Genomic DNA, 20859 nt, shown 5'->3' on the forward strand with positions numbered 1-20859 from the left:
ACACAAGCATAACCTAGTAATTTGAAGTAGAGGTAAGTGTTATCCGCAAACCTTTCAAAATCCAAGATGTCAACAAATACCAGAAGTACAAAGAGCATCAGGAGAAAAATTGGAAAGCTTTATTAAAAGTTGTGGGGTTTTTTGTTTATTTGTTTTTTTAATTTAAATATGGACTGCCTTTCCACAAATCTAACACATCTTGCACATATCCTCAACACATACATTTGGCCAGCACTTTTCCCACAAAAGTAAGAGCAGACAGTACACAAAGGTAAAAGTAATGCATAATTAATGTAAAAAAAGTAGATGTAGGTGTTTTCTCCTCTAGGCTCCAAATGCATGACAAGAAATACATTACACATGAAGGAAGATGACAGTACAACATTAATCAAATCAGCATGAAGAAACAAACAGAAGACTGTAAGATGTATTCAACAGATATCAGCGTGCAGAAGTAATCAGCTAATTGAAAGGGTCACACAGGGTATGTTTATGCAAAACAAACAGAGGAGAAATACAGAAATAAGATGGAACTGTTTCGGTTTGTGTCCTATCAAGTAACATGCTCCATTCAGGGAACAATCTTTATACAAGACAACTACAAGGATCCTAAAAGTTTGTGGGCACCTAAAGAATTGCTATTACAAGACAAAATAAATAAAAGAAAAAAGAGAGTAAAAATAAATATTTTAACAAAAGGAAATGCACATAAGCAGAACATTATTATAACATATGAAGAACGGTGTTTGAATATAATGTTTAAAAAACCAAAGAGCCTTTCCTTTCTCATCATTCACTTTCTGCAGTATTGTAAAGCTGTTTGGGGCTAAAGACTAAACACTTGCTCATCCTCCATATTCAAAATTGTGACAAAAATATCCAAAGAGGAAGTAACAGTCTAATTTGAGATAGGGTCAAAAAATAGGAGCACAATATATGTTGATTCCTAAGCAACTGAGCCAGTAAAATCCAGTTTGCTAGGAATGTGTGTCAAAGTTGTAGGAAGAGTTCAGACTGCCATCTCTCCTTAGCAGGCATCTTTCCATCTGCCTAGGCTGCCTACTGCCAGAACACTTGTGGGTTTATTGGAAATAAGCTTCTACCCCTTTCACAAATGCAACTGGAATTGGTCAAAAGGTTTAAAAGTTATTAAGAGCAAGAGTGAAAGACAGACCTTCACAGAGTGTTGCATGTAATCTCTATTTTCTCAGAAAAACAGGCTAAAAATATACATACACTGACTGCAAATAGCTTGGTCCTGAATTTGCAGTCACTGTTACAAGATTGCACTGGAGACATAAGCCTGACCACATTAAGTCACAGAGCATCACTCTCATTCCATCTGGACGGATGTATTTCTTAATACAGGTATAGAAAGCTGAAGGAAAAACAGTTTCCTTAAGTAGCAATAGAAGGAAAACATGCATTAAATAACATGCATTTTCCTCCTAAGAGGATATAAATGTTGTCTGAAGCATCAGGCCCAGAAAAATACAATTGCCTTAAGCAATATGCCATGACCCCTCCTGTCACCCCAGGGAGGAGGCATTTGGCCAGGGCTCTGCACATCCACACCACCACAGCTACCCTGCCTGGTCACTGTGGGCAGGCAGACCTGCCTGAAAACAGGGTGTGAATTCCTCCTGGGAGGGCCTGATGCCATGTAACACCCGAGTACATGGCAACAGCTGGGCATTGCCCAAAAGTCCTTCAAGCAAGAGCATCGGGCCATACCGCAGGCTCAGGGCCGCAGCAGATCCACCACCCTGAGTTACTCCGGGGATCACACCGCACGTGTAGCTTCAGCAGCCATCTAGCAGGCTCATCTACAGTAAGAACAGAAAGACTGATCTGCCAGAAAGATCCTTTTAAATACCAGAAAAAAAGAGAAACAGCCCCAGGTTCCTCATCATTGGAAGTGTTCAAGGCCAAGTTGGATGGGGCTTTGAGCAACCTGGTCTAGTGGAATGGGTCCCTGCCCGTGGCAGGGGGCTTGGAACTAGATCATCTTTAAGGTTCCTTCCAAGCCAAACCATTCTATGATTCTGTGATCAGTGGATCATAAGCTGGCTTCCTCACCACTTCTGCTACCCCAGCAGGAACAGGCTGCACAGGTCTGCCACAGCTTGTGCAGACCAGCTACCTGCAACAGGAGGCTACTCCGAGTCTGCATTGCTCAACAAAATGAAAGCTTCATTATCAGCATACCCAAATCTGGAGAGGATGCTCAAGGGCAATGTGCTGAGGAAAAAGACAGGCACCAGAAGTCATAATAATGAGTGCTTCAGGAAAGCCAGTGTGGGTGGGACAGCATGCGATCCCTTTTGACAATTCTGCCAGATCTGCCCCCTACCAGACATTGTTTATAATTCAAGGGTAAAAAAATACTTTTTATATAACATAACATTTTATAATTTACAAAATATTATGTATAACATTTTATATATATGCATACACATATATAACATATATAAAAGGAGATTAATATCTGTGAGATGAAGAAATCCACACATAGTTCCCTCTTTATGGATCCTCACCAGCAATAAAACATGAAGCAGACTGTCTAGTAAACAGCAACAGCAGAAATAAGCAGACGAAGCAGCTGATCATGTAACAGATTATGGTGGGCCAATAATGAATTGTTGCCTTAATATATTTTCCTAAATTCATCTTCATATTCCTCATTAACTAAGTATAAGAGTCCTCCACAAGGGCTGGATGTGTACAACAGTTGTCAGGTATTATCCAATTCTTACACAGTCTATGACCTATTTCCTAAAGGCCAGAGTTGAGATGAAGGCAGGTCAGCTGAAACTTTCTCCAAGAACCACAGTGATAGATTTCACAGATTGCAGTTCATAGTGGAGTTTTATCATAACAGGAAATAACCCCAATACTCCAGAAACAGAACAGTCAGTAAAATTGCCAAGTGAAAGTCAAGAGTAAATACAAAGACTCCAAAACTTTGGAACCTAGCTGCTCGCAAGCAAAGTAGTGATCAGGGCAAACAAAGCTAAGCATTTGTATGTAGTGAAAAAAAGTATTACTGAACCTGGTAAGTTAGAATCTGTTATTTTCCAGACAACCTGCAAGACCCATCTTCCCTCACAATTATTTCAGGTGATCCTTTGGATACCACATGGTAGAAAAAGGTTATATTAAGTAAGCTTTAGTCCATTTCTTCAATCATAAGTTGTTTCCATTCAGTACAAACAGGATGCAGTTGTATTAAACTGTGATACTGGTACCTGGAGGATAACAGCAAAGTATTTTAATGCAACAAGCTACCACTCACTTGCTATTCTGTGAATGAAAAGATGGAAATGATGCTATAAGAAGGAAATAACATTGTCTTGCCAAGACTAGAATCATCCAATGAGAATTTCTTCCCTCATACTAAATAAAACTACCAGACATATTGGTTCACTTTCTCTGTTCCTCATTTTCTTCAGCCTTTTTGAGGAAGGACACTTATGGTGTCACCCCCATAAATGGCACCATCAGCAAACAATCAAGCTATTTGAAAACCCATTTTGTACTAGCACTTCCAGCTCCAGTATTCACTGACTGCATACACAAAAAAAACCTGTAAGCATTTCTGATCTGATTTGATTATGAAATAGAAAAAAATCATTCCCATCACTTTGCAGCAGGCAGGCAGAAGAGCAAGTGTATTTTCAACAGCTTCTCCTAGCCATCAGAAGTGAAAAATAGAAATTATCATTATGATCTTTTTGTCTGATCTCCTTCAAAAGGTCAGGGAAAGATGAATATTATGAGCTCATTTCTGCAAAGCAGAATAGAAAAGGATCCTGTCTTATAAAAAGAACAGCTGACCACAGCTTAAGTTAGACACAGCAGAATTGCTAAACCATTCAAACTGCATGGTGGGCTGGTTTGTAATTGTTTTCCATTTCCTTTTTGTAACTGAAGACACAAAAAGGAATACAGTTAAAAGCAAATCTCCTAATCAAACCATAGACTACCAACTCAAGTCCTTAGCTATTAAGGCTACTCCACAGGAAACATGGTGAGAAATATAACAGGTTCCAATTCCCCTGCTACATCAGGTCTCTAGGAGAGAAAGGGTCTACGTGCGCAGATCAAGCTGTGGGATGATCAGAGTTGTTATTTTTCCCTGAATCAGCACTGGGAGGGCAAACAACAGTTTTCTGCCAGCCTATGAGAGCATTCTTGTAAATATAGCAGATACACTGAAGCCATTCATACCCCCAGTATGGCACTGCAGCCAAAACTCATGGTTAAGACAGCAGCCTTGTCCTTTGGCTTAACTGAAAGGAAAGTTGTCAGAAGTTATAAAAAAACCCAAACAACACAGAAAATGTGACAAAGACTTGGAATGTAGTACTGGAAAAAACATTAGAAACAAAAGCAGTTAAGCAAATGTACAGTCTTTTTTTCCCTAAAAATTATTGCCTTAAAATACTGAAATATGCAAAATCCAGATTCTAAACAGGTAAATTATAATACTGTGCTTCAAGGGCAAAAATCTACAACAACTGCTTGCAGACAATAAACATATGATTTGGTCTAGCAGCTCCTAGAATAGGAATCAGGGCGATTTAGAAAGGAGGGGAAGTCAACCCTTTGTTTTATCTGAAGGATGCTTCATTCAGAGTAGTCGTTTCAGATTGAAACATTCGTCATTGTGTTTCACTCACAGATGGTTTCTCCCCCTCACGAACAATATACAGATTGCACAAGAAGAGAATGAGACATGATGGCCGGGGAAAGGAGGGGTAAAGGAATAAAACTTCATCCCGGAAAAAGAAACAAAAATAAAGAATCCTGTCTTTTTCAAGTAGCTCTTGAGCAAAAGCAAAGATTTTCCCCACCTCTACCACTCTTTTCTCACTTGACCTTGCTCCTGTTGGGTATTTAACAAACTTCAAGTCAGGTCACTTTGACTCATGCCCTAACATTACCAGGAGACAGTCATTTAAATCTCCCACAGTGTAAAGTCCCATCTAAGTATAAACAGAGCAGTTTCTTTAAAGGCATAGATCTGCCCCTCAGCACACCACATCCCTGCACACCCTTCTCCCCTTCACCCCACCCCTTCACTGCATCTCATGTCCATAAGAGAAGCAACAACAAGCCAACAGAAAGGCCAGCAACAAGGAGTTTAAATTACCGATGTAATCTCTCCAGTAGCACTCTGCCCAAGAACATTGTAACTTCAGCTGTAGCCACTCCTGGGTCAGGACCGATAAGCTAATGGAGAATGAAGCAATCCATTTCACAATGTAAACAGTTGTTTGGCTACAGGGGGAACAATATAAACAAATGGATCTATTCATAAATCATCATTCAGACTTGTTGTAGAACAAAGAATAATATGTTCCAGGCCAGAAATGACAGTATTTCCAAGAAGACGGTAGAAATTCAAACAGCTTCTATCTTCTTCCACCAGTCTGCCCCACTGACACTCCCTGTTCAGTTCTACAGAAGCAATTGAAAGGGCCTGATTTTTCAGGAACAAGATACTCTAGATGTAAAAGGACATTGGTGATCGTGGCAGGGGGCAACCTCGTTATCATACATATGCTTTTCTCCAGCACCTCAAAAAAGCCAACGGTAGCATCTCTGCAGCACAGCGAGGGAAGCAAAATATATATTAAAAAAAATACAAACACGAAACCCCCGAGTCCTACTCCTACTTTTTCCACCCCTGCAACCCAAACCAACCAATTTCTCCCCCAACCGCACACTTCACTTGTGTCGGAGAACACTGCCTGTGGGTGTCAATCCACAGCCCCCCTTAGTTATTATTCGCACCACCTCGAAGAGCGGCTGCTGCCCTCCAAGGCGCTGAACAGCTTCAAGACGCCTCAGCTCATTTATGGAAACCACGGGACTGAAAACACGCGAGTGGCTGTGGCCGCTTTCACGACGTGCCCGACAAGACCCGCTGGAAGCCGCACCGCCGGCAGCACCCTTGCCCCGCAGGCAGCCCGCCCACTGCCATCCCTCCTCACAGCCGGGTACCCCTCCCAAAACCGAGCGCAAGCCCCCCCCGCCCCCGAAACACCACCTTGCCGTCAAAGGGGCACCCACCGGCGCGGCTCGGAGCCGGGTGCCAGGGCCAGCCCCCCCCTCGGGGGGGGGCAGAGAGCCACGGGCGGCAGAAATCCCGTGGTTTCTGCCCCGGGGGAGGCCCCGCAGCCCGCGCGGGAAGCGGCGGGCAGAGCCCTTTACGTAAGGGCATGTGGGTGCCCGGTGCGGCTCGGCGCCGCCTCCCGCCGCCCCACCGCCGTGGCGGTGGGGAGCGGGGACACCCCCTAAGCCCCCCGCACCCCCGCCGGGCCTCGGCGGGGCCGGCGGAGGTACCCCCCCCACACACACACACCCCTCACCTCCCGGCCGCACCCCTCCTGCTGCGCCCGGCTCCCCCCGCCCGCTGCCCGGGACGCCTTACCCTGCCGCTCCAGCCTCTGCCAGCACGCGGCGGCCCGCGGAAGGTGCGCGGACCCCCGCGTTATCCCGCCGAGCCGCGGTCGGCCGCCGCCATGGCCTCCGCCCCCCGCGGCGCCGTCAGCCGCGGAGCCGGAGTGTGCGCAGCGGGCGCCGCTCCCGGGCTTTTCTCCGGCGGGGGCGGGGGCGGGGGGGGCGGGGGCGGGCGCGCCCGCAGCTGGGCGGGCGCGCCCGCAGCTGGGCGGGCGCCATTAACGGCCGCGCTGCCGCTGCCGCCGCCGCCCGCTTTGAAGCGGCCGCCCCGCTCCGCCGGGCACGGCGGCGCCCCCTGGCGGCGGCGGCGGCGGCGGGAGGCGCCTCCCGGCCCGGCGGGCGCGGGGATCCCGGGATTTCCCGCTTGGCAGCGCCGGGCGTGTTCCCTGGCCGGGCAGGGCCGCGCCGCGCCGCCGGTTTTCCCGTTCTTTTTCATCTCGTTGGAGGGTTCGCATCCCGGGGGGCCCTGCCGTGACGGCCCCCGGCCCGGCAGGTCATTCAGCGGCAGGAGAGAAACAGCCGGGGATGGATGTTACAAAGGAGGGCGGAAGGGTTTGCCTCGCTTGCGAGGCGGGGAAGAAGGGAAACGCGAGGGAACCATGATGGGCACGGCTGTTTGGCAAGCACCGTTCAGCAAAACCGGCTGCTTTCCCGTTGTTGGTTTAGGTATGGAGCAACGACCGGCTCGCTTCCGCAACACGCGGAGGCGCAAAAGGGAAAACGCCGAGCTGGGAAGAGGGATGGGAGCCGTCAGGCTGATGTGTTCGAAGGCACCTTACGCCCTCGCCCGAGGCGGAGCAGGGCTGACAGGACACAGTAGCCCCTGGGGGCACCTTGCGGAGGCCGTGGGGCCGGGAAGGTGTGAAGCATCTTGCTGCAGCTCCGCTCCTGGGCCCCTTTGCTCCAAGAGAATGTGCAGGGAAAAAAAAAGGCTGGCAAGGGCAAGGGGGGGGAAAAGCTAAGCCTCCCACCACACCCAACCGATTACTGTGAAAAGCCCAGTTGCAGGCTGTCTAGTGCAGGAGTTTACACGGCAGCCTGAAGACAGGAGAAGAGCTTGAGAAGCCACCTGTCTACTCCTCCGAACTGACGAGCTTTTCTCTCTTATTTCCCATCACTGAAGATAATCTTTTCTTCTCCTCAGATATTTATGGATAGTTGTGTCTTTCGTAATGGCTGTCATCTGAACAACACAAGGTATTTTAGCTGTCTCCTCCTGGCACAGCCCAGTCCACTCAAGCTACTAACAGATGCTTTTCATCTCAAGGAGAATCACCACGACTGTTCTCCATTTGGGCCTAGATGCTGCCCTTGGCACCGCACAAGCAGCCCCTCGTGCTAAATACAGACTGCATCCAGAATGACAGACCTCTTGTGAATGCAGTCACACCTTCTGCTAGTACAGTTCTGGGTTATATTGAAAAAAAAAAAAAAAGAAGAAATTACAGGCAAACTAAAGAAAATAGAAACATTTATTGAAATGTGCAACATACTCGTGAAATATTTAGCACTACTTACATGACAGTCTCATTTAAAAATTCACCTTTTGTAACATTCAAATAGATCAGCATCCTTCACACTGAGAAAGAGGGCTTCTTACATTGCATCTTCAATGACAGTTTTACTCATTACCCAAGGTACATTCACACTTTTAACTGAAGTAATTCTCCCAAATGCTCATTCTCTACAAATTTTACAAATAGCAACAGTTGCATAACGCTAGTAGACTACAGTGTAAGTTCCTTCCCAATTCAGCATCTTTAGCAAGTGCTTAGCTACAGTCCTCTGAGATTACACGTGAAAATACAGTTAAGCATATCTGTGTTCACAGGACTTAAATTTAAATCCTGACTCTTCAGGGCCACAATGTACCTGTAATCTCTAAGCCTGGTAGTAGCCCTGTTGAATTCGGGATTATTTTTCTAGTCCCATGCTGAAAAGTTCAGCCTAACTACAGAATGAAAGCCTGAAGTCCATCTGTGGTCTGTGAACTGAGAACTGTGTTTATAGATTTAAAAAAAAACAAAAACAAACAGGTTAATCAAACTGTAGCCAAAAAAATTGTTGAGATTTTACACAAAAATTAATTTTGCATATAAAAATACCAATAGCTACTCATTAACTTCAGTGATTGTCTGTCAAACTTCATTATGACAAATTCTTCATTTCCAATGTACACAACTGGCATGTCCTTTGGAAAAGAGTATCACACGGAGCAGAAACTTTTTCTTAATTACGTATGGTAGCAAGAAGCGATGTAAAATGCTTAAGATTGTAAGAAGATAAGAGCTAAGGACCTTCATAAAAGCCATTTTCAATGTCTTTGCATTATTTACTGGATTTTCACATTTTCAGCTCCAGTTCGTTTATCCTGCAGCTTCCTCCGTAGGCACAGAGGATCTCTTGCAGCAAAAGAATAGCCATTTACAGAGTAAAACGCAAAGCACAGAACGGCAGCATTTCTGGATCTGAATGGGAGTTTGTGTACCTCACATCTGCGTGCTGTGATACAGCTGGCATTTTCTGCAGAAGCAGCAAGCTGGTAGATGTACTGGTACATTGATGCACTAAATCTTTCCCCATGCTGGGACTGAGCCAGCAGCAAAGGCAAATGCTTCCTTTCTATCACGCAGCAGAGATACTGAGGAAGAGGCTAGATTTAACGTTTGAGCAATGGGAACACAGAGGAAGTCAAACCCCACAGTTACATAAATTTGTGCTGCCCATAGTTGCTACTCAGGCAGAACTCCAACTGAGGTCAGCGAAAGAGCTGCCAAAAGACTGTGGGGTTCATGTGTGTGGGCCACATTTTAAATGTCACTTCATATTAATAAAAGAAAAAAAAATACTGAAATGTAAGTGTCTAGGAAGTGTTGTGATTGCAAAATGCAAAATATAAAGAGACAAAAGAGCACCACTGAGACAGTATACCTACAGTTAGGATAGTAAAAGTAGAAACTGAAGGAATTACGAATGGAAACATTTTCACAGGGTATTCAGAGATGCACCTTCCTTTATTCAGAAGTAGCAGCTCCTACTTAAGCGCTTTCCCCTTCAACTTTGAAGATGTATTAGGTGAAAGCAAAACGTTTCTCTCAAAAGTCTTAAAAAAAAAAAGCAACTAGCATTATCAGAAAAATGAAAGAAGGCGTAATTTTCTCTACATGGTACATTTAGCGCATGCTGGCTCCCAACTGCTGCAAATATTTAAACGTGTGAGACAGTCCAGGCATTGAGTTCAATGGACAGGATGAATGAGTAGTGCCAGCTCACTTCTGCTTTGTACAATGCTTATCCCTATGCCTTTCATACAGAGCTTTGCAGGGGGTGGGGAGCGGGGATGGGACTAGCTAAATTTGGAAAACTGCCATTATAAAGCCATAACAATTGCCAGAAAACCAAGAATGAGGGCAGTATATTAGATTACTGTTTTTGCAGGGGGGGTTGACACCTCTCTATTTTATGTTGATGCTGCCAGCTCTTAAAATCAAAGGCAGCTGTCAAAAAACCCGATTAGTTTCACTTAATACTTGCATGTTTGTAACCAGCAAGCAAGAACGATTACTGAGCCAAGCAACCTTTAAAACAAGGATACATGATATATGAACTTTGTTGTTTGTAATTTCATGGCTTAGCAAAATAAAAAGTATGTGAATAACAGCCAGTATGCAACAGAATGTACGTGTTAGGTGTGCTACGTAGTATTAATTAATTTCAGAAGGAATACTCATCAGAATTGTATGTACAGGGAGAGAAAAACATGTTAAAAATAATAAATCAATATTTGCAGATAAAAGGAAAATTGAGGAAGATATTAATAAAATGCAAACATCGTTTTCACTCTAAATATTTGTTAGAACTAACACCATTGCCAATGTGAAGTAGGAAGTTGCTCGTCACTGGCTAAAACTCACTTTTATGTTTTAGGACAAATATTATCTTCTTTCATGACTAAAAATGCATTTTCACAGAAAATTACATCCCCCAACATATTTGCAAATATCCCGTGTATATGGAGGAGAGGGAGAACAACAACAGGCGGTTTTACGGTTAAGTCTTAAAGAATGAAAATTGCCTATTTTTTCATCTTGATTTCCTTTTAAATACATGATTACAGATAACGATTCCTAGATTCTGACCCTCTACTACCCCTGAAAAAGGCAGGGGCTGCTTCCAGAGGACTGCCAGCTGGCCCTCTGGTGATCTAGTGAGGAACTGCAACCCACCTTTCCATATGAACAAGGCAGAACACGTTCTCCAGTAAGAGTTTCCACTTATCCATCGATACAAATGTTTATAATGAATTAGAGATTGGGCTGGGTTTTGGTTTGTTTTCTGGCATGCACACTTATGTATCATTTTAAAATCTTTTCCCGTGTGACATTATATTAACAGTTTGCCCCTAAGTCCTTCATATAATGGTCTAGAAAGTTGATTTCAGAGATCTATTTATATGAAAGCTCTGAAGGGACTTGGTAATGTTCAACCAAACAATAGATAAGAACATAACCTACATTCTAAAAACATTTAACACATTTATATATAGAACATCACTCCATATAATATACCAAGTGTAGATAAAAGCATTAGATACATATATACATGCACATATATACAAACCCATTTTCTTTACATAATGCACGTGCCCTAACTCAGTATATTGAGCTACCAGTCCAGTTTCATGTCTGCTTTACTCCACACATACTTTCCTCCTCTGTTTAGGAACATCTTCTCATCAAATCCGCTGAATTTTATAGCTGCTTCTACGCCAACATCTAGGATGGACTTGGAAGGCTCTTTCCGTCCATTTCTACAGTTCAGAAAACGCATCTGGAACATCAATAGATAAGACATTAGAAAGTCAATTTGTAAAAGATTAATTCTTCTACAGAATTAAACAAGTTGCACTGCAATCCCACAAAAGCCTATATAAGTGCATGAACAGTTTCACTGTAGCCCTTAGAAGGCTCAGAAGCTCATGGTTAGACACATTGACACATCTTAGCAGCAACAAAGCCATACCATAATTCCTGAACATTAAATGTTTGCTCTTCCGTTACATGTAACTAAGTTGGCTCTTTGAAATTGAACTTTCAGGACAAGTTTTGTATTTTTAAATTAGAGAAAAACAGCAAAGATACACATCTATACTTTAAGATTCATGATGCGATGATTATACGTGCAACCTGATGGCAACTTCTCCTTAGGTCCTACTTATATTCAAGTTCTCAGTATGTTTGATGGGAAGAAATTATATCTATTCCTTGTACTACATGGTAATATTCTTTTATAGAATGCACAGTAAATTGAATTGGTTATCACTGTTGTATACATACATATATTAGCATACAAATACGAAGTAACGAACAAGGACTTACGTATTCATCCAGAATGAGGTATGAATCCCTCATCTGTAATAGATCAAAAGAAAAAAACAAATTAATATATAAACCAAAATTCCATTCCAGTGAAATATCAAGGACAAAACAAACAACTATTCATTCAAAGCCTGACCCAAATCTTTGAAACAGGTAGTGTCTTACCACTATTTCAGTGAGCTTGAATCAAATTTATAGACCTCTCAAGCGTCTCATTGAAATGTGGGTGCCCAACTGGATAAAGGTGTTTTAAATAATACCCAAGTTTTCTATTAACTTCTACACCAGCAGAACTTACACTGTTTTGCATACTAGAATGATTATGTCATTTTCCAAACAAATGACATGCCCATTTAAGCTGGGGTGTTTAATTATCACCCCAACAGACAAAGGTGTTCTCCCAGCTCAAAGGTAACTTACCAGCTCAAAAAGCTCTCAGGTCTGCACCAGAAAAGAGGCCAACAGCTGAAATAAGACATTTTTGCTCAGCTAACTGCGCATCTCCTACATGATCGTGCCTAAAATTCTCTGGGTAGCTGTAGCTCGCTTCTGTGTAGAACGGGAAATCTCTTTGATCAATTTGGTGTCCATCTTTCACCCAGGTTTAACAGAAATCAGAGGCAGTCTTCTAGAACCAAACCTACTGAGGGAAGTCTATGCTTTTTTCCTAGGACTTCTTACATGGAAAAAATTGGAGAAGCAGTTCTGGGTTCTCATCTAAACACCTTTTTTGATGAGTGCTCTCTCCCACCAAATGCCTTAAATGCTACACTGCACAGTCCCACTTTTGTGTCTTTCACAGTAAAGGCAACCCAGTCTGCTCACTTGAGCTCTCTATACATTAAGAAGTAAACTGTAAATGGAGAGTCTTCATCTGTGGAGAGGAAAAGGAACATGAGATGGGAGATTTAATGCACTCCTGAACTTGGTTGAACTTAGTATCTCCTCACTCAGTTCTTAACAGTGAGTCTTCTAACTCTCCTCATGCCATGTATAGGGTCTGTAGGCATCTTACAAAATGTCCTCAGCTCCACCCTTAGGCACTAAAGTCCTCTACTGCAGCTAATGTAAGCTGGATGGCAGCTCATCAAGTTAACTGCTGGGCTCTGCAGTAGCACAAGGAGTCTCCTGGTGAATAAAGAGCCCGAAAATGCAGTCCAAAGGAGTTCAGACAATGTTAAAAATGCGACTTTATTGTGGCAGGGAGTACCCAGTAAGGTATGTCAGGCAAAAATACTAGTTCCTGTTCCTCAACACCCAACATAACGCTGACTGGGATATCTTACTTTGCGTAGGTTGATGACACTGCCATAGCATAACATCATGGTGAAACTCTATTAGGAAGCTATGCTTAGAGTATGAAGTGTGCTTACATTAATATTCAACATTTTCAGGATCTTGTGCCCTGGTGGGGAAGAGCTGTTCAATTCCAAACGGCTTAATTATTGTTTAGAGTTCACCATTCAGCTGTGGAAAACTCAGTTTCTCCAGTTTCTGTGCTTATCCTTTATACATCCATCTCACTGAGCAGAGGCCCACATGACGCTGTGAGAGAACTCCCGCTGTTTTCCACAGGACTGGGATCAATCAGTCTTTACTATTCTGTTAATAACTTTGTGCTCAATAACGAGCCTTAAAGAAAATTTAAAACCTTGGTTTCCGCCATCATAAAACCAGTTGCTGACGAAGTCGTACTGTACCTCTTCTAAGCCAATACTAAAGGGGAAACTGTTAATTGCCATGAAAGCCTCTAGTTCTTTTCCATCTTTGCAACTTTATTTGAAAATAAAGTTGCAAAAGGACAGTTTCAATCTTACCTTCTGATTAGACTCAGGTACCAAACAGGAGACACCTTTGTGGCGATCCAGGAATTGTTCAAAGTCTTCATCGCTGATAACAAATTTCTCTGCTTCTCTCAGGGCATCCTCACCAGTGTTCTCCCCTTCGATGAGCAGGCACTGGAATACCTGAAGACAGAAAGCACCTGGTTAAGATTTTATGTTTTCACTTGCCTTGAGGAGAAGCAACTGTCACCATGACAAAAACCTTCAGTTGTCTCAGTAGCAATGTCTTTAATTTTTCTTTCAGTGGAGCCACACTGACGCAAATTGTCATAAGTGAATACTACACGAAGGGCATGGTACAGATTTATTTTTAGCAAATTAATATTACAGTGTTCTAAATGTAATTATACAGTCATGCTTCCTGATCAGGTTTCCACAGAAATCTTAACTGCTCTGGCCTTAATAAGGGCACAGATAATCAAAGCTCAAATAAACTTTTGATTGAACCTCAATTGGTAAGTCTGTATCATAAATGCCAGTAAGTACTATGTACAATGCAGACTATCAAGTCAATCTTTATTCTTAAAGATTTTAACCTGATTCGTGACTGTAAGTTTAACTGGCTTCAGATGGTCACAGAAAAGATAGGGACGACTCCCCGGGAACAAAATGTAATAGTTTGTCTACTTAACAGCCTTCTTCTAAAGGCCAAGTCCTCAAATACATTCAGAATAGACCTTGGGAGAAAAAAAGGTGCCTTTGCCATCAACATGCTCTGTAACACCAGTAAGAAAGTAGGCCAGGAAACTTGATGAAATATTAAAATGTCGTATTTTCCTTACACTCCTTTAGTAGGACCAAGATTTCACTTACAGTGATATTTTTTCCTAGGAAATCATGTGTGTATACCAATTTCCATGAAGCAAATAACGAGAATTATTCCACAAGTTCTCCCATATTTATGTCACATTATCGCTACCCATTTTCAGACTGGTATTTAACACACTTCTAGTAGAAAATATCGTATGTGCACATTAACCACTAATACTCTATAACAGAACATTAATGTCTAATGTACACTACTATATATTGCTAATGATATATTAACTCTAATGTATCATTGTACACTAGCTTTTCCTCTTTTTCTCTACATCATGACACATTTTCAAATGTTAAAGGTCTTCTACCTTATTCTTAATATCATAAAAAACCTAGATCTACATACGCTGAAATAGTATTTTCCTGTAAATGCCACAACAAAAAAAGATTCTTGACATATTGGGCTCCATTTAAGTGCAGAAAGAGACAGAACCTGTCTCAACACCATGTAACACTGACAAGAAGTCTGCTACCACCAGCCCAAGCTGGAGCTGGAGCTGGAGATCTGACTGAGGTCATGAGGGTCTCAGACAACTCCTGGACTTCACTTCATTATTACTTTTCTCTGAACAGGAAACTATGATATACAACACTACTTTCTTACCTTCCAGCGCACGGGGTTGAGTGCCTTGATCTGCTCATTCATATCTTCCTCAACATTAAACCTGTTGATCACTGAATTTATTTTGAAAGCAACACCATACCCTCGGCACCACTGTCTCAGTTTATGCAGATTCTCCACATGGTTCTTCTTTCCTTGACCACGGCCAATTAAAACGTTGACATCCTCATCAAAACTATCACATGAAATTGCCAGAATGTCTAAATATTCACCTGAAAACAAGTTTTAAAAATGTATTAATATTCAGTCCCTCAGTTAAAAGCTGTCAGGAGACTGCCCACTTTCACTTCCTTGTGATCTGTCACCAAATGCCATGTAAATACAGTTCTGTGGAGTCCTCACATGAACCACAAAAGCCACAGCGGCAGCAGCAGCAAAACATGTTTTTGGGTTGTTCTTTTTTGTGTGTGTGTGTTTGTGTCCCCAGCATTATGCAGACAGTCTGAGCTATTATTTTATTATCTTATTATACCAAAGAGGCAACAGTACAAACTGCTTATGTTCATAACGTGTAATTAGCAGTATTTCACCGGTACTTACGTTTGGTTTGCGTTGACTGTAAATGAACCACTAACAAACCACCTCCCACTTGCACCAAAACCCATCTTTTGGTGAGGCTGCCCCGAGGAGGCTCCCAAACCCCGCCGGTGCTTCTGCGCACTGTCGTTTCTCCTTACCGTACTTCTTGAACCACCGTTCTCTAATTAGGCTGCCGTTGCTAACAATGCTGACGCTTGGTAGCTTCAACTCCTGCTTGCAAAACTGGACCAGTTTGCCCACATATTCGCCTCTGTCCTGAAGAAACGGTTCTCCTCCCGAGAAATTGATTTTCTCCATTCCTAGGAAAGGACCAAAGGAAGATGCTGCGAACCTCTGCCTGCCTATCGCCTGCTCCTTCCACACGACTGCAGCCGTAGGAAGAGGGACACAGGGACACCCACCCCCCGCGATAACTTCTTCGACGCCACTTGCTCCTGCCGGAACGCGGCCCCCCGCCCCCGCTCCCACCGGGGGAACCCCCCACCCCCCGGACTCACCCGCCTCCTTGAGCATCGCCAGCCCCCGCTTGGCCTCCTCCAGGGGCAGCACGAAGGAGGTCTTGGCCGTGTGGAAGCAGAAGCCGCACTTGTAGTTGCACTGCCGGGTGAAGTGGTAATTGACGCTGGTGGGCGTCGGGGGCGCGTCGTCCCACTCCCGCTCCCGCTGCCGCCGGGGGCCCGCGGGGGCGGCGGGGCTGGGGGCCGAGACCCGGCGCCAGCCGGGCAGGGGCAGGGAGAGGGGCAAGGAGAGGGGCGACAGGCTCCAGCACAGCGCGCCCAGCCGCCCGCGCAGCGCTGCCAGCACCGCCCGCGCCACCGCCAGCGGCAGGCGGCCCAGCACGCCCAGCTGCATGGCTCGGCTCGGCTCGGCTCGGCTCGGCTCGGCTCGGCACGGCTCGGCTCGGAGGTTCACTGGGACTCGGCGGGACGGGCTGCGGTTCAGGTGGACCCGCCTGGGCTCGGTTCGGCTCGGCTCGATCCGGCCGGGCTTGGTTCGACTGGGCTCGACTCGACTCGACCCGGCTTGGCTTGGCTTGCCTTGGCTCGGCTGGGCTCAGCTCGGCTCGCAAGCTGCTGCCAGACGCCCGACGCTCCGCGCTTAAGAGCGCGGCGGCCCCCCTCCCCTCCCCTCTCCTCCCCTCCCGCCCCGCCGTGCGCCGGAGCGCGGGGAAGCGCTCGGTTTCGTTTTCCTTTCTCGCAGAAGGGAAACTTGGCACCGAGCCGCGGGCGGCGGCTCGCTGTTTTCTTTCTTCCCCCCCACCCCGACCCGCTTCTCGGCCCCGCAGGGCCATCACGAAGCCCGCCGGCTGCCCGGGGCTGGCAGCGGGTTTAAGCGCCTCTGAGTTTGAGCCCGTCGAGCACCTTGTCGTGGTTTAAGCCCAGCCGGCAACAAAGCACCACCAAGCTCCTCGCTCACTCCTGCCCCCCGGCCCCAGGGGGATGTGGAGGAGAAAACATAAAAAAACCCACTTGTGGGTCTAGACAAGGACAGGGAGGGATCACTCACCACTTATGGTCATGGACAAAAGACAGACTCGACTTGGGGAAAAAACAAAATCTATTTAATATAGTACCAATCAAAACAAAACAGGATAATGAGAAGTAAAACCAAACCTTAAAACACCCTCCCCCCCCCCTCTTCCCAGCTCATCTTTACTCCCAATTTTCTGCCCCTCCTCCCCCCCCAGCGGCACAGGTGGACGGGGAATGGGGGCTGGGGTCAGTCCATCACACGTTGTCTCTGCTGCTCCTTCCTCCTCAGGGGCAGGACTCCTCACTCTTCCCCAGCTCCAGCATGGGGTCCCTCCCACGGGAGACAGTCTTCCATAAACTTCTCCAATGTGGGTCCTTCCCATGGGCTGCAGTTCTTCATAAACTGCTCCAGTGTGGGTCTTTCCATGGGTTGCAGTCCTTCAGGCACAGACTGCTCCAGCACGGGCTTCCCATGGGGTCACAGCCCCCTTTGGGCATCCCCCTGCTCTGGTGTGGACCTCCATGGGCTGCAGGGGGACAGCCTGCCTCACCATGGTCTTTACCAAGGGCTGCAGGGGAATCTCTGCTCCAGTGCCTGGAGCACCTACTCCCCCTCCTTCACTGACCTGGGGGTCTGCACAGGGTTTTTTCCTCACATTCCAATTTCCTCCCCCACTGCAGGCTTCCCTTCTTAAATCTGTTCTCCCAGAGGCACTACCACCATCGCTGACGGGCTTGGCCTTGGCCAGCAGCGGGTCCGACTTGGAGCCAAGAAAACTTCTATCAGCTTCTCACAGGAGCTGGCCCTGCAACCCCTCCCCGGTACCAAAACCCCACCACACAAACCCAAAATACACCTGAGGACCCCTTTTGATGTGTGTGGGCTCAGTGACTTCAGTTCTTCTGGTCAAAAACGGTGTGACTTGTGAAGTAGGGGGAAAGCTGAGCTTCTACAACTGTGCTGCATCCTCAGAAACAGCCATGAGCTCTTGCAGGTTTAAACAGGTTTGCATTGCGGAGCACTCCAGGTTAGGGAGCCTGATGACTTCAGATTCATGACAAGAAAATACTTGAAGGTTCTTTAATTCTTGGTCTCCAGTACTGCCTACAGCACCTCAAGCAAAGCTACTGCACCAATTTGAATATAGGGTTAGCCTTAACAGCAGGAAATGTTGGCAGCTGCCTGAGGTGACACATTGGTGGGGCAGATGGCTGCCGCCCCCTCCCATGGAGACACCAGGGGAGACTGGGACCAACCTGCCAATTCCCATCTTCCTCAGTTCCTCGGTGGCACAGCAGCTATTGCTGGAGACACCTCCCTCATAGCACCAGTTGCCATCAGCAGTCCTCCAGTGTGCCTAGACACACCACGAGGTCCTCTGTGACCTTATGCTGCCTTCAGTCAGTCTGTCCTCATTCTTGCATGGGCACTTTACTGTTGCCACTGCTGCCAAAGTATGGAGCCATACTCAAATCTCAACACCTAGCAACTGCATGGCGGCCATGGCAGGCTTCAGTTGGAGCTTCCCTCACTTCCACTGAACTGCCAGAACTGCTAATGTAGCAGGACAGTCTTTCCCTCATGTTCACTTCTTTTTTTTTTTTTTTTTTTTTGAAAAAGGGGTAGGAGAACTAGCTTCATCCTGTTTGCAAATTTTAATGGGAAACAAAACCTGCTTGTGAATAAAAAGTGTTGCCATTATGTTAATTAGTACTGTCATTTGCTATCCTTAAACTCCATCACCTTCCCTTCACTTTCCTGGAGATAATCTACTGGCTCAGTAATGTCTGGATCGGTGAATAATGGGGCTTCAGGTTTTCTCCTTCAGCCAGTTTTTTTGTTATTTCTATCAGCTTTTTCTTGCTGGAACAGATTCATGCCAGTAGGGCAGGATGGGACACTTCTTGCTGTGTCTAGCCCCAGTAATGCCACCTCACAAATGTATTCCTGCAGCAGGATGGGAAACATCTCAGTTCCCAAGGCTTTCCAAAAGTGTCTCAGAGCTTACCAGCAGAGACTATTTCAGTGAGTTACCATAGGAGGAATTATCCATGTGCCCTTCTAGTTCCTTGAGGTTTACGTTAAGACAGAAGCTTAAGGATGAAAGCAGGATTTTCTAATAAAGTAAAGGGTTTGATGGTGACAAACTTGAAAATGGAATTGCAAAAGGAGGAAGACAAGACAATGCAAGTTTAGACTGAAACCTGATATTGAAGTTGCTCCTTGGTTGTTTCAGTGTTTCAATTAATTTGGAGAGGTCTGGTACGCTCTGTTTCCCCATCACTCCATACATCCCTTCTGTTCCATGTTAGGAACTCTATCCCATGTCACATCTTCTCTGGTCCCAGTTCGAATTCCTTTCTCACCTCATTCCTATCTTTTGTTCAGGTCAAGTTGGGCTAATGCAGACACAGGGAGTACAGCCTTTCTCCCTCCTTTGAGGTAGAAAACTTGTACTAAGAATACTTGTGGTAAGCATGAGATCTTAAAGATAATCGCAAGTCTTCAAATTGTTCATCTCAAGAAATCTCAGAAGGACAGACATCACATGCCTATTATAAATGATCTCATAAGCACATTATAAGTGATCTATATTACAAATGAGGAAGGAAGCACCACCAACTTGGCTCAGGAATGCTTTTAATCAAGGTTACATCAAGGAGAGGAAAAGGAAAAATGAAAGTAAGCTCTTTCACTTTAGTCAGCAGGGAGGGAAAAAGCAACAGTGGCATCAGGAAAAGAGGAAAACAGGAGAGCAAGGAGCCAGACAGGTCAGTGAGGAATACGGCTAGCTTTTCAAGTGCTTTGAAATCAAAACTTGGCTGCAAGTCAATTGGACCTCATAAAAATGAATGAATAGAAAAGTGGCAGATAAGCCTTAGCGTGCATAAAGGTAAGGCAATGCTTGTAGGAAAGAATAATTGAAACCTTGTGTACCTGATGCTGAGCTCAGTAGTGGCAATTACATCTCAGGAAAGAGATCTCAGAGTCACTGTTGCTACCCCTCTGAAATCAATGGCTCTGTGGGAGGCAGCAGCAAAAAACTATCATGCAGAAAGGTATTGAGAACAAGGCAGATGGTGTTATTCTGCTGCTTTGTGAAACCTCGGTACGTGTAGCCGTACCTTGACTAGCAGTACACTTCACATCTCCACGTCTTGGCAGGACCTCACGGCATTAAAGAAGTTATCCCTGCATCTAAATTATCAAGGGGATGAAGCATCTGCCCTACAAGAGATGGGGGGTCTCATTTCTGTCATGACAAAGCTGAGTGAGCTTTAAAAACCCATGAGAGTGATAAATATGCCAAATGTTGAACTGTTATTCACCAAAGTCAGTAATATTATTAGAAGGGACACTTGTTGCAACAAGTTGAATATGAGTTTGAAACGTATGGAAGAAAATTGTTTTTACATAACAGGTTGTGCCTTGCTGGAAGTTGAGACTACAGGGGTTTGTGGAGGCAGACTGTATCATGGAGTCAAAAAGGGATGTATGAGCAAGGGTCCATAAATAGGTGCTAAAAGGAAGAGATGCAGATGTGCTGTCTAACATTTCTAATTTGGTGGCTGTAGAAGCTGGAGGAGCATGAGGACGAGGAGAAGGGACCATGGAAAAGCCAGGCTTTTGCACAGCTTGTCATTCTGCCAGACAAAATACTGGGCAAGAAGAACCACTAGTCTGACTCAGTAGTGCCTATTACTATGTTCTTAAA

General features: G+C 45.1%; 2 protein-coding genes across 8 annotated transcripts in view; both read right to left on the reverse strand.

Annotated features, from left to right (window-relative positions):
- The window catches only part of RNF144A (ring finger protein 144A), a 68402-nt gene extending 61831 nt beyond the window's left edge, over positions 1 to 6571 (reverse strand). For 4 of the 7 annotated variants that reach the window (XM_075049191.1, XM_075049188.1, XM_075049186.1 and 1 more), the window contains exon 1: positions 6440 to 6558. The gene's annotated coding sequence lies outside the window, so the exon portion shown is untranslated. Of the gene's footprint in view, positions 1 to 6439 lie in introns of all 7 variants that reach the window. The other 3 variants (XM_075049193.1, XM_075049189.1, XM_075049195.1) reach the window with 2 other exon arrangements.
- A 1041-nt stretch (positions 6572 to 7612) lies between these two features.
- RSAD2 (radical S-adenosyl methionine domain containing 2) lies at positions 7613 to 16523 on the reverse strand. The gene is made up of 6 exons (XM_075049196.1): positions 16169 to 16523; positions 15809 to 15970; positions 15114 to 15343; positions 13664 to 13813; positions 11847 to 11879; positions 7613 to 11298 (listed from the first exon to the last, which is right to left on the reverse strand). The coding sequence occupies exons 1-6, from the start codon at positions 16521 to 16523 to the stop codon at positions 11134 to 11136; spliced, it is 1095 nt and encodes a 364-aa protein (XP_074905297.1). The 3' UTR covers positions 7613 to 11133.
- Between the last annotated feature and the right edge of the window lie 4336 nt (positions 16524 to 20859).

The sequence above is a fragment of the Buteo buteo genome, chromosome 17 (assembly GCF_964188355.1).
Source record: "Buteo buteo chromosome 17, bButBut1.hap1.1, whole genome shotgun sequence".
NCBI classification, from domain to species: Eukaryota; Metazoa; Chordata; class Aves; order Accipitriformes; family Accipitridae; genus Buteo; species Buteo buteo.

What these genes read in the sequence shown, in the direction of transcription:
- RSAD2 (XM_075049196.1), bottom strand. Translation starts at nt 16,523, where the DNA reads ATGCAGCTGGGCGTGCTGGGCCGCCTGCCGCTGGCGGTGGCGCGGGCG. An exon ending in GGCGATGCTCAAGGAGGCGG is followed by an intron (nt 15,971 to 16,168) that starts GTGAGTCCGGGG and finishes GTCCTTTCCTAG; the next exon opens with GAATGGAGAAAATCAATTTC. An exon ending in ACGGTGGTTCAAGAAGTACG is followed by an intron (nt 15,344 to 15,808) that starts GTAAGGAGAAAC and finishes ACTTGTTTTCAG; the next exon opens with GTGAATATTTAGACATTCTG.